The sequence below is a fragment of the Anser brachyrhynchus genome (assembly GCF_964034855.1).
Source record: "Anser brachyrhynchus genome assembly, chromosome: 1".
NCBI lineage: Eukaryota > Metazoa > Chordata > Aves > Anseriformes > Anatidae > Anser > Anser brachyrhynchus.
In genome coordinates, this window is record NC_137694.1 from 27,056,239 (window position 1) to 27,070,362 (window position 14,124).

Here is a 14,124-nt window from a genome sequence, read left to right on the forward strand (position 1 = left end):
CTAGTTAGTTTCTGCATGAGAAACAGCTGCTGAATAGAAACTACGATTTTATCCACTGCATAAACAATTCAATTAATCCTTTCTAACAAACTTATTCAGCAACGACATGCCAAACAGTAACGTCAACGGTCTCTGTAAATAAATATGCTGTTTATTTTGTTCACAACAAATTAAGAACAGAATCCAAGATTCAGACCATTTTCATCTGCTATCGTGAAGTGTTGCAATCCCATGACCAGAGGGCCACACATGTTATGAAAAGAGTCGAGGACCTGAATCGGCAGGCAATACCCTTCTTGCTGAACGGCTCACTCACAGCAGCCTAACACAGCATAACCAGATTTGTTTGAACTGCCTCATGTTTTTTGGTCTCGTATTATTTTATGGTGTTCTCACATCTCTCATTAATACTGATTTCTATTCAAAACCAGCAGGGTAACTTCCTGCAAATCACCAGATAAGACACACAGTACAGAATTACACTGGTGTGTGGGTAAAAAGAGAATAATGCACACATATTAGATCGTATATCAGATATTTAATGATTTTCTTACAGCTAGCAAAGCACTTTCTGCTTTATTACTATGCTTATTATACCGAGTATATAAATAAGTAAGTGCATGTTAATAAGAAAAGTAGTGGCTCAGTAAAGCATCTAGGTTTTGAAATAACACAGGTGCTTCTCAAAACATTACCCTGTAGATATAATTCTAGCCTGTATGTTTAAAATACACACCCCAAATAAACTAACATTGTAAACTGGAACAAGGAAGATACTTTCAATACCAGCTTATTTACACCCTAAAGACCAAAGGTAGATAAAATCTAAGGCGGGAGGGGGAAAGGAAGAGAACAAAGCCCTTGGTTATCCAGGAGCTAAAGGGCAGGCTGGGGTACACCTGGGAAGAACAAAGCTGTGTGGTACTGCTTCCCTATACAAACACAGGTCTAGAAAGCAGCAGAGCCTGTCCTGCACAGGACACATTGCCACCAGCTCTGCTACCTTAATGGATTGCTGCTCTCCTACATCATGCAAGGAGAAGTCTCGAGGGGCTAAGCCCAGAAGCTGAGCTGCCGCAACACTGAGCGTCTCCAGCACGAGGCTCTGCGAGGGGACGCCTGCTCCCTGGGACACCACAACCTCCTCTGCTCCTGAAACAGCGATGTCTGGGGGAAAATGCTTCACAAAGCGTCGCTGCTCCTGGCATCGCTCTCCCTTAAGCACTTCCCTGTCACATTACATTAGAAAAGGGAAAGAAACACAAAATTAAACGAGAGATTTTGGCAGACCTCTCTTTATTCACTTACTGTTTATTATTGATTTTTGTGCCTATGCAGAAGGATCACAGGCTCATGTGTTTGGAGGAGGACCACCACACCGTGTGTGTGTTTTGTTGCTGTTTTTTTAACAATTAAAAAAGTCCCTAGTGTTCACCCTAGGATAAATCAAAGAACTCCTCTGTGGCTCTCATGGTCCACTGCAAAGATGCAAAGGGGTCATGTCATGGTCCAGACTGAGAGGCCTGAGATCCCACTGCCTGGGATGACCCTGAGGGTTGTGCTGTCCCGTCTATGACCAAGCTGGGTCAGCATCTAAAGCCCCTGAGCCAATTTACAATGCAGGACTGGTGGCTGATCTAATTTGTACAAACAAACAAACACCTGACCCCTAGCAGCCTCGTTATGAAGTGAACGGCGAGTACAGAGGTGTACCAAGGCATGCATTTCTGTGATAACAGCAAGAGGAACTCCACCGTATCAAGAGACGATCAGATTCATGATGAAAATGCAGTAAAATTAGGAATTTTAGATCTACCTGAGAGCGGACTAGTACTTCAATCACCTTAACTCTTCAGCTGAGTAATTTACCAGTTACTTGCTTTGGTTCATATTGTATGAAATTTGTCTCGTTGTTAGAAAGCGCACGACACTTTGCAAAATGGAAAATTTATCTTGCAACTTTCAGAACTTACAGTGACACGTGGGCAGACAACCCACCAGAACCCTTTGAACTCAAAAGGATCCGAGAAACTTTGCGGTTTAAGTTTAGACAAGTAGGCTTTTTCTAACACACAATACACACAAAATATCTATATTTAATGCTATCTACCCTGCTCTGCTATCGGTTCTCAGTTTCATGATACCCGTGATGTTCCACAAGAAGACAGCAAATGCGCACGGGCTTACTTCAGATCGCTGGGAGGTGTCTGGGAGCCACTCATGCAGAACAGCCTCTCCTGAAAGGACCTACTGCTGAAAAACTCTGGGGGCAACACAGCCATTTCATTAAGTCAGTGGGAGCTTTGTTGAAGTGCTGACCTCTTTGAAGCAGTCAGCAGACTTGCTCGAAATAACTGTGTAAAGTTAAATTCCATTTCTACCTCACAGACACATATCTATGAGCCAACGCTTTAAAATAAAGCAATATCAGCCCTGTACAGATATTGCCTGCAAGGCCCAGGATGTTCAAATATACCCCTCTGCTTTGGGGGATGACAAAAAGCTCAGAAATAAAGTTGTACCTGCTAAAAGGAGGACTCAGTAAGACCTTAAGAGCTGTCTAAAACCACACAATATTTATCAAAATAAACCCGCCACACAAGCAGATACTGAATACTTCAGTAAAGTCACTAATGTGACAGTATGGTAAGAAGTATAATACAGTAGTCCCCAAACCAAAATGAATACTTGTTTCACTTCTGAATGTGAACAAAACTGTCAAACATGGAGGAAAAAAAAATAAGAAGTGCAAGAAAACAGATACTCTGACGAGAGAAACAGACAAAATTCAAAGAGTGCAGCACGTTCGAGACATGGCTGAGTGCGAGACGAAGGGAACACACATAAATGATCCTGCTGAAAGAAGTGGCATTTGGAAAATCAAGCCAAGTTTCAGGATGGTTTTAATATACTGATGCAAATCCCTAGCCTATGCCAGAATACCTCATATATATAAGACACAGACCCACGCTCCAACACCACTGAGAAAGCAGTACTATGTGAAACTTCACAATTTTAAAGATGACAATAAATTAAGCAACAGGGGTAAATGAAAAACTGGATATAACACAAAATAAATAAATCATGCCAGACCAACCAGAAGTGTTTCTTTATTAAAAAATATCCAGTTTGCCAGCCAAGAAAAATGAGTAGCTCCAAACTATCTGGATTTCAGTGAAGTATTTGACACAGTGACATAGGAAGTTAGTTAAAGCAGGAGATGGGGGGAACTGAGAGGGAAGAACTGGCAAAGATGGAAAACTGCCACTTGCTGGGAAGCACTGGGGGAAAAGGAGAGGCTCATAAAGCTGTCAGCTCAACCTTACTGAATATTTTCATTACCAAAACCAGAAGGGTGCAGGAGAAAGCTGGTATAAGCTGCCAGTACAGAGCAGAAATGAATCATTACGCAGGGAGAAACGGAGCCTGGGCAAGCTGCAGTGAAGGAAACTGGATCAAAGTTAATGGTGCAAAGTGCGAGAGAGCAGCAAGAGCTGCTGCCTGCAGCTGGCCAGCTGCACGGACAGAAACATCCAGCAGACTACACGACCACAGTACTACCACCCTCTGAGGAGATGCTGACACAAAAAGGCAATTGTAACTGCATAAATACACGGCAAAGCATGTCCAGGGGCAGGAGGGAAACGTTAATGACACTATGTAAACAGCAGTTAATGGAGCCCTATCTTGGCATACTATGTACAATGCTGGTTACATGGTTGTGAAATGGATGGAAAACTGAAACAGGTCAAATGTAACTAGAACGAACAAGAAAATACAGGCATATTATGAGAGCAGACCAGTGTAGCTTGCTCTGTCCTGAACAGGGACTGGGAAGGAAAAATCCCCATGAACACACGGGGCAGCAATGCTCACCGCAGCAGCACAGACTTTAAAGCTAGAGGAGGACCTGTCACAAGCACAAATGCCTACAAACCAGCCATGAATAAATTCGGGCTGGAATTAGAACAGGGTTTCTGACCAGCTCTGGCAAACCAGCGCAGAGGTTTATGAAAAGATACCAAATTACCAAAATGTGGCTGAGGACTGGAGAAGGTGACCCAGAGAGCCACCCCCGGCTCTTCATTTCCGCGCAGCACAGTTCCCACATCACCACCACAGCAGGCAGAGGAATTAGGCTGGGAAATCCTGGGTGACAGTCCTGACTCCAGACTGACAAAAAGCCCGGACCGTGGCATGGGCCACATCCTCACTCTCCAGATCCAGGCAACTCCTGCAATCCGGGCAGACTGGGCAGTTCTGTAACTGATGGGAACTCCTCATGGGTTGTATCCCCCCGACCATGGCTTTAGGGGCTGCTGTTAACACACCCGTGGTCAGCACTTGAAAACAGCAGACTCCTGGCAGGTTTTCCTAGAGGGAGATTCGAGTTAAGAACACGTGGGACAGCATTTACTGCTGAGGAGATGCTCTGGTGCTTGTATCGCTCCTGCTCTGTCCTAACCCAACGAGTTGTATGAATGGGCACAGGGACCCACGGCAGGAGCCTACTCGGAGCAGGCAGGCGCATCCCTGAAGCCGAGTGCTGTTGAGGAGACACTTCTGCCTCCTAACGGCAGCGGGGCACCAGGGGCCAGCAGCACTCCTGCGACAGGTCAGGTTTACCCTCCTTTTTCAAAGTGGAGGAAATGACCGGTCTGGGACTCTAAGCTGGGATCTGGGTAAAACCTACCGGCCGGGCACGCTGCCAGCAAGTTCACTTCAGAATTAAAAATAGCAAGAGAAATTTCACATGGAAGATTAAGCACGTCAATAGATCACGTAACCTTGCACCAGACCGAGCCGTGCTGTAAACAGTTTTCAGCATAAAGCACACAGGCAGTGCCATCGAAACATTTATTTATGCGAAGACCAATGTCTACAGTAGTCTCAGGTTGCAAACCCGTTTTCTTGAGAAATGAATGACAGCCTTACGAAATCAAACGACGACGATGATAACATTTCTTGTGCTTTAAATCTGATCTCCAAGCGCCTTGCTGCTGGGCATAAGAACCAGCATATCAACCTAACAGGCCTGACATTTAATAAGCCAAGTTTATTTCTAGAAAGTGAACTGGAAATTAAATCTCCTGGTTGCAGCTGGCACACTGTGCACAAAAGGAATCTTACGATGACTGCATTTCATTTTTGCCCTATAGCTTTTATCCTTCTAATTGGTACATTTAAGTGCACTTGATCACTTAAGCACTGAATTTACCACCGTGGTAAATCTCCACTTCAGACTACACAATAATAAATCTTTGTCTTCTCTTAGCAGCTGGCGAGTTTTGATTTGGACTTTGAATTCAGGTCTTTTCCTCAGGCTTAACAGTAACAACTTGTTTGTTCTGTCTTCTGAAAGCGCGACATTAACTCCTCTCTTTAACTGCATTAGCGCCGCTTAAGCTTGGCGTTCTCTGCTAAAATCGGCCGCGCTTCTGTAGTGCCGGCCTAAGAAACACACCAGAGGCAATTAGTCTGTGCTGGTAGCTTACAAAGCAACTTTCACTCATTAGTATTTACACAGCATCACTGGGCCACATGACACCTCGCAGGCACGAGGACAAGCTCGAGTTTATAATACAATCTCTCAATAGATGCCTCCGATGCCACAAAGAGCTAATTTAAAAGCAGGTGGAGGGGGCCTCAGACAATTAACAGAGGAGGAGCACTCCCGCAAATACCTCACAGCCCGGCCAGGGGACCAAGCTGTGGTTTGTCTGAAACTCTTTGACAAATGCCTCCTGTAAAAAGGGAAAAGTTGGATGTGACCATCAAATGACAAGGGAGAAAACTGGTTTTGGAGGAAGGGATGGGGTCTCTACCCCCAGTTTTGCTACAGGCCGCTGGCAGTGCCCTGGTCGACTGTTTAGACCCCGGTCTGTGAGACTTTACGCACATTACTGCCTTTTCACTAAAGGTCAGGACTCATGCTCACAGAACCATGTCACTGAAGGTCCGCAGGACCAGGGCCTCGTTTCCCCGTGTGTCCTCCCTGCCCAGTTCAATACAAACCTCAACAGTGTTCGACAAACCCACAGCTATTTGGAGCGGGGCCTCACTTTGTCGAACATGAAATACCTTCTTAAACAACGAGCCTTGCGACGAGAAGACTGAGTCTTGGCTCGGTGTGACTGCCGTACAAGATGATCTTAGAGGTCTTTTCCAACCTCAGTGACTCTGAGAGTCGCAATTTTCTGACTGCGATGTTCCCTTTTGTAGATTTGAGTCCAGAGCAAACTGCTGGGTCACCCAACGCAAGCTGCCACTTCAGTCGTTTTATTTGCTTTGCCACTTGCCAGCAAGACAAACAGCTCTGTTTTACAAGGCACAGCTCACACGCAGGGCCTGTCGGCTGACTGGGAGCATGGAAACCCCAGCCCCTTGCCTACAGGAGCCCCGGCACACCCTGGAGCCACCGCGGCCGCGGCGCTTGCGCAACCTGCGCAACGGGCAACAACGCTTCCAGCTGGCTTTTCTTTCCTCATCTCAACACCACAGCGTTTTTAACACTCAGCTCTCAGTTTATTGCAGGCCACAAGATTTCACTCACCTCACTGAGGCATGGCAGTGCTCACTGCACTGACAGTCTTAATACCAAAAGACCCAAAGCTGCAAAGCCATAGCATCGCTTGCCGTAGCACTTAGGTCACATCTCCACGAATCTCTGTTAAAAACATACTTCACGTAGGAAGTCCTCGGGATTCAGCTTGCAGCCACCCCTATCTGTAACATTTGTCTTCTCTACATTTTGAGTACCTGCTATTTTCTTCCCATGACATAGCTTACAGTCTAATCAACCACACCTCCATACCTTATTTCTGTTAGCGTATTACGCCCCAAATGTCTCGCAGCAAGGCTTCTTCAGACCTCAGATTGTTGTGGCCCCAGTTCTGCCAAACAGCGCATGCACTTTACCTTTAAACACTTCGGAAGCTTGCTAGATGTCTGTCAACTAGATCACAGTTCTCACTCCTCCTTAGTTATGATCAAGTTGCCTTTGTGGCTTCTCTGTGGTTAGATAAACATTTTGACCTTCCTTATGCCATCGGTGTAAGGTGTTTTTTCTAGACTCTGCACAGTTCTTCTCAGAGACTGCTGCAATTTCCAGAATCCATTCTAAAATACAGACACACCATTCCCTCAAAAAAAGTGTTTTGCCTACGCAGAGGCAACACCATCTTCCTAATTTCTGCCAGGTGTTGCTCTAAAGGCAGGCACTGACAACCCTCAGTGCTTCTTATCTTCCGCAGATTCAAATTTACCATGTAGATTTCTGCATTTACTTCTAGCTTTGTTTATGAAATAAGTGCCAAAAAAGTACATTTCTATTTTAATTGTTCCTCTTAATTTGCAATCAAAGCCTTTGCACGGCTGCTCAGAAAGTTAGGACCAAAAACCTATGCGTACAATGGGGCTTATGTTCTTCCAGGCTAAATTTATATTGGCACTCGGTGGATCCTTTGGAAAATCCCACTACATATATGCCGTTTTAGGAGCACTTCTGAAAATTTTCATCAACAGATGGAGGATATTAGGCTTCAGTTAGAAGCTCACAGTACAACTCAGTGGTTGCCTATCAGTCAGCGTTACAGTACATTCACTCAAGATTTTATCAAATACCATTTTGTAGGCTCTCACCTATTTTCCCTGGAATACTGGCTGCCAATATTCTAGAACTTCTGTAATAAGAAAGACAATTTCTTAAAGAAGTGCTTTCAGAAAACCTTGCATTTCTTACAGACTTCACCCTGTTTCCTGAATTTGACTCTGACTGAAAAATTAAGTTCAATCAAATAAAAATCAAATTCCTGAAGAAATGCCAAAATCTGTAGAAAACCAATGTTCTCCTGTATCATTTTATGCTGCATCCATTGGGAATTAATCTAGCAGGTTTTGTTATGGCTTTTCCTCCCCATTTCACCGCAAGAATCCCAAGTTTAGTTTATAAAGAATTTTGCCATAAATAACATTGCTTTCATGCACATTATATTCTTTTCCACAAAGAGTGAAAGGGGAATTTCCAAGCATACCATGCTGAAAATATACATGAGTAAAACAGTTTAAATATGCTGTACAATGTCCTCTTGCATTTTAGCCTACATCCCAATAATTTTTTTTCCAAAAAACATACACAAAAAAAAGACCAAAGAAACCTCTCACATTCAAGCCTGCCTGGAGGATCAGCAACAGCTACGAATGCTTCACAGGACTGTAAGCGATACAGCTGAAGACAGAAGCTAACAGTAAACAAAACAAGATTTACTTTAATTCCACTAGGATTGCAGAAAAGTAGGATCTGCATTGAGGAAAGGCTCCATTTACATTCTGATAAACCCAAAAGTTAAAGACAAGTAATTCGGGGTCAGTGAGACCAGCAGCACTGCAAAGCACTACCTCAACCAAGAACCGTAAGCACCAACAAACTGTAGCTGTATAAAATTTGAATGATTTATTTTTAGAAATCTATATGCCAGCCCTGCTAGGAGTGGTCATGTATTTCAAATTTTACTTTCAACAGTCCAGTTCACAGAAAAAAAAAAAAGAAAAAAAAATCATCAACACTGCATTTTTCAGGGAGTTCCACCGATTTTTGGTGGAATCAGAATTTTGCTCCGGGTTTTGTGTTATTATAACATACTCCTTTCAGTGGTTCACTCAGTGAACACTCATGAACTCACCCATCATAACAACAAAAGCTGCCTTTGAAAGGCCAGGCAACTACCTGCAAGCCCGTGAACCTACAATAACTGTCCTGTTCCTTTCAAGAGTTAGAACAGAGCTGTTCGCTCACGTTTAATCCAGTTGCGACTCCCTGGCTTTGCTCAAGTTAATCTTTTCCAGCCCTCATGCTTAATTTCCCAGGCTTGAATTTACGAGCAGAACCAACACCTTCTGTCATCCGCGGGGAAACCATGGCCACTGGGTGACTTTTAGTAACAGAGGAGTGGTTTCTACTGCTGCTAGGGTTTGAGACCAGTGGGAACTATATCCCATTGCAACCTGCTGGAGAGCAGCATGCTGCACCAACGCTGAGTGCAGATCCGCAGGATCAGGAAGACCAGCGAACAGAAGATCAGAAAGATCACAGAATCCCAGAATGGCTTGGGGTGGAAGGGACCTTAAAGCCCACCCTGTTCCAAGCCCCCTGCCATGGGCAGGGACACCTCCCACCAGACCAGGTTGCCCAAAGCCCCATCCAGCCTGGCCTTGAACACCTCCAGGGATGGGGCACCCACAGCTTCTCTGGGCAGCCTGTGCCAGGGTCTCATCACCCTCAGGGTAAAGAATTTCCTCCTTATACCTAATCTAAACCTACCCTATTCTAGTTTAAAGCCATTACTCCTTGTCTTATCACTCCACTCCCTGATAGAGAGTCCCTCCCCAGCGATGAGATGGGCTTTGCTCCATCCTCTCATGCCTCCTCCGTTCATCTCCTACAGAATTTCTGCTTACAGAATCGCACACAACTTTCTTGCTTGGTTAAGTGCTGGATAGTTTTGGTAAAATGAAGGTTCAATGAGTTTTACTGCAGTGGTCCAAGTGCTTTATTTATCTAAGCCTGTGCGATGCACATGCCAGTAAATGTACTTTAGCTGGACCAGATTCCTGTAGGACCTGGCTGCCTGAGAAGCTCTCAACTCTGTGTCTTCAAAAAGACTCTTCTTGGACGAAGAGAAAGTGTTGTTACCCTAATTTTACAGAGGACAGAGAAGCACTTAGAACACGTCTGCTCTGCTCTCCTGCCCATTCAAGCACAAAACCTGGCTGTAATTGAGTAATCTGGCGCTGGCTAGTGTTACAAGCCTTGCTGCACATCAGCCTCTTTCTTCCCCTCTCCAGATGGCTGGCACCAGGCACAGTGCTTCAGACTCTGGGCTCCAAGAGAATCCTATTACATGGTCACAGACCCCACATAATTAAAATCCTCGGTCATTATTTCAGTAGGATCATCAGAATTAAGGAAAAAAAAAAAGGGAAAGAGAAAGAAAAATACAGCGTGCCCCAGAAGACGACTTACTGGCGAGGAGAGCTGTTAACTGCAGCGACGTGCTCTCTCCCCTGGCTGCTGTCCCCACATCCATCCAGAGTGACCTGGGAGGCAACATCTCACCTTTTCCCTCGTGGCACTGGCTACAAACCCTCCTTCGGACGCTGAGCTGTGAGAGCGCAAGGCCCTGCTGCAGCGCAGCCGGAGCGGGATGTCCTGCACTAAGCCGGCGGCACGACACGGGCACCTACCAAGCTAGGCTGGCTCGTTCCTTCTGATTATTCACGCCTTCAGGAAAAAAAGGTTTCATGATTCCTCTGCCCTCTGCAACCCAAAAGCTTCCGAGGAGCCTTCCTGTCTGCCTCGTCGCGAGCCGGCTGCAGTCAATGCTCTGGTCAGTAAATCCGTCCTCCTGGTGCACTTCAGGAGGTTAAATAAAATACTCAGAAACTTCAACTGCTGGGCCTTTCTCCCTCTTAGGATACAAATAAAGAGCCAAACTGTTATTTCAGGAAAAAACAACCAGGGTTGCACGTATTTATAAGAGGTGTGTCTTAGTTCGGATTAACGTGGCATTCAGAAACTGCAAGTGCCAACGTGGAAGAAAAGTACAGCACATTATTTATACAAAGTAATCACGTCTACTTAATTATTTTGGAGAAAGACAGCAACATCCGCTTCCTTAGCCACTTATTCTGCGTTTAATATTTTAACCTGGCATATTAAGCTTTCTCTATTGCTTCCTGGTCAAAGGCACCGTGCAGCTGGAAGAGTTTGCGCTCTCCCATTCACAGAAACTTTATGACTTGATCTGTACAAGCTTCAGTAAAACGTGAAAACCATGAAACACAACAATCAGATTTAGCATCAGTATTTTTCTACGGCAGACTAGGTTTCCCTCTGGTTACATTGCTGCAATCCGCTCTCCACTGAGGACACTGGAATTACACCTGCCCAAAATTGCGGAGACTCTTGCAGCCCGTCAGCCTAATTAAACACACGGCATGACGGACTTGCCCTACCAGCTTGGCCACAGCTATAAAACACTCCGGGCAAGCACATCTGCCCAACTTCAGAGGAGGAATAAAGGCCCCACACTTGTTCTTAATAAAACCTAAAGCCAGAAGTGACCACTGGACTACTGGGTGAGACCTTCCTCGATTACCCTGACCGCTGACGCTGCCCAGCCTATTGCACAAGCTCTCGCTGAAAACTGATTTAACGCTGCACTGGTGACTCTTATTGCGCCATCCGAGCTGGAGACTTTCAGAAATGGGAAACCCAAAGGTTCCTTTAGCAGCTGATCCATGGCTTGTTAAAAATTAATGACTTTTTATGACTTAATTGAGTTTGCCCTCTGCTTCTACCCATCAATTCTTATTCTTTTCATGACTAAATGGCCACCTATTCCCCGAGACAATACCTCTTTAATGCAACCTAGCCATCTCTCAGTCAAGTCTCTTACTCCATACTGCGTATCTCCAGCCCTTAAACCCCTTTGTTGCTGCCTTCTCCAGTTTTCCACCTTCCTTTTAAAAATACCGACGCCAGGCATGGAAAAACAGAACCACGCCAACACAGGCACTGTCAGAAATAACATTACCCTCGCGTGGTACTCTCCTTCCCATGCCACGGCAGCCCTTCATATCGCAGCAGCCAACCACAGACACGATTTCATGAGGTGCAAACCATACCTGGGGGCTGCACCGCTCTTCCTGGCTGCCTACGTCCGCATCTGGTGGTACAGAAAACCAGTTCGCCTGACTGACCTCGACAGATCCAGATCTCGCTGGGAAAACGCCGAGTCATTGTTTTTAATCACCTTATTATTTTTTACGTCATCCAGAACTTTTGCTAGCAATGTTTATGCTCTTCTTTTCACACCACTGCGATAAGTTTGATGAATATCACAGCTGGTGCGCTTTGAGAAGCCTTACCCCAGTGACAGCATCCCATTGTGACTAACTGGAACGAAAAGCCACAATGAATCACATGGGTTTTAATTCATTCAGGAGAGCTTTGAAAAAAAAAATTTAAAAAAATCCCACCCACCACCACCAAAAACTCCCCGCTATTGCTAGTGCTGATTTTTTAATAAACACCGCTTAGGAACAGATGATGCACAAAGGCCACATTGTTCTCCCATGGTAACTAATTTTCACCACACGCTTTGGGACTCGCTGGTAATTTCTTCAGCCTTTTTAACTGAAAAAAAATAACCAACCTGGGAAAAATGAACAGTTTCAAGATACAACTGCCCAATTCAGGCTGGCTAACGCTGCACGGGTTCCTGCTGATTCAGTGTACTAGTGGCGTATTGCCCTATCACGTCTGCATAGGCAAAGTCCATCCCAACAGCGATTACCCTCCAGCAGACTTGCACACTTATCATTCAGAAGAGCAATCTAGTACCTAATTTTTATCAGAAACATCATAAAAGCTTTGATCGTGTTAAATCGGTACAACACACACCACAAATTGTGCAGGAAAATATGTTAACTCCATTCCATATATTACCCTAATCCAAGCATATTCCCCATAATAACCAGTCTGGTTTTACCCTTTAAAGAAACCAAGGGTTTTCCACAAATAAATTTTTCCTTTTGAATCCCTCATCCGTGCCTACACCACCTGCTGCTAGGAAAGCTCCCGGAGAGAATTAGCTGCCCCGTAACTTAAGCTGGGTTAGTATTTACACAGTCCCTCAGCCTACGGTACTGAGATAAGCCTGCTATGGAAATGAACCGAGACCGGGCACACAGGAGAGTAAATTGCTTCTGATTGTTGTGGCTTAGGCTTGGGAATTAAACGCGCCGCCCGAGCACCTGAAATGCTCAGTTATTCTCAAAAGTACGGAAAAAAGCATGAAGCCGTGGGGGGAAAACAGCAGTTGCGTTACTTGTCATTTACACGGAAGGACCAGCAGAAGTAGCTGGTGGCTGAGAATCAGACACAGGACTCTCCCCTCCAAGGGCTCGCTAGTCAAAACAAGGAGGTCTGCTCTTTGATAGAAGTCACGGCACAAGTCCTGTGTCAAACCACGCTCCAGCTAACCGCGAGCTTCAGCCGGGCACGGTCACAGCTCGCCCCGTGCTTCTTCACCTGTGCTCACGGCGTAAAGCAGAGGAGAAGGGGAGGTCCAGCAGTGCCCACCAGCCCCAGCACACCTGCGGGCAGCAGCGGGCAGGCTGGCACAGCAAGCAGCCGAGCTTCGGGCAGCATCCCTCAAGGCGGGGAAGGGAAGGGCGATAAAACGCTGGGAGGTAATTTGGGCTGCGCGCCTCAAAGCACGCCCTGGGATTTCTGTGGCGCTGGGGCTCCTGGAGCTAGGAGGACGCCCAAGCCAAGCACCCCCGGGGCTGGCAGGACCCCACCACCCCGCTCCACCCCCTCCCGAGCCCACCTCACAGCCCCGCTGCTGCCCTCCCAGCACCTCGCACGGCCCCGGGGGCCGCCAGAGCCGTGCCCCGTGCGCTCACCCCGGGCAGGGCCGGGGGTGCCCCGGGGCGAGCCGCCGGCCCCGGCCTCTCGCGGGAGCCCCCCCCGGGAGCCCCCCCGGGCCCGGCAGCGCCCCGAGGCCGCCCCGCGGGCCTCGCCCGGTGCCCGGCGGGGACGAGGAGCCGCGGTTACCTGTGGTTAAATTGTCGTTGATCTTCAGGGGCACCCGCAGGATGTAGACGAGGAAGAGCATGACGAAGAACCACAGCGTCCAGAGGTAGGTCCACGACCAGACGATGCAGGACTTGAGCTGCTCCAGAAAGCCCGTCCCGGCTTCAGCCATGTTTTGGAAGGGGAAAAAAAAAAAAAAAAAAAAAAAAAAAAAGGAAAGAAAAAAAAAAAAAAGGCGCCGCCGCCGCCAAACCTGCTCTCTGCTGCCACAGCCGCGCAGCGGGTGCGGGGGGCGAGCGGCGCCTGCCGAGCCCGGCTCCTCCGCGGGGGCTGCGCTGCGCTGGGCTCGGCCCGGCCGCGGCGCCCTAAGATGGACTCCGCCGGGAGCGGCCCGCGCCCGCCGCCGGGGAAGGCAGCGCGGGGCCCGCCGCCCGGGGGCCGCACCGCCACCGCCACCGCCCCCGGCCCCGGCCCCGGCCCCGGCCCCGGCCCCGGCCCCGTGCTGCGGGGCGGCCCCGCGCGGC

The 14,124-nt window shown here is 47.2% G+C and overlaps 1 protein-coding gene across 2 annotated transcripts in view; it reads right to left on the reverse strand.

Moving 5' to 3' along the window:
* Positions 1–14,058, reverse strand: part of ST7 (suppression of tumorigenicity 7) — a 145,853-nt gene extending 131,795 nt beyond the window's left edge. For both annotated transcript variants that reach the window (XM_080591447.1, XM_080591446.1), the window contains exon 1: positions 13,622–14,058. In XM_080591447.1, coding sequence (XP_080447573.1) covers positions 13,622–13,772 — 151 coding nt within the window. In that variant the 5' untranslated portion in view covers positions 13,773–14,058. The remainder of the gene's footprint in view (positions 1–13,621) is intronic.
* Between the last annotated feature and the right edge of the window lie 66 nt (positions 14,059–14,124).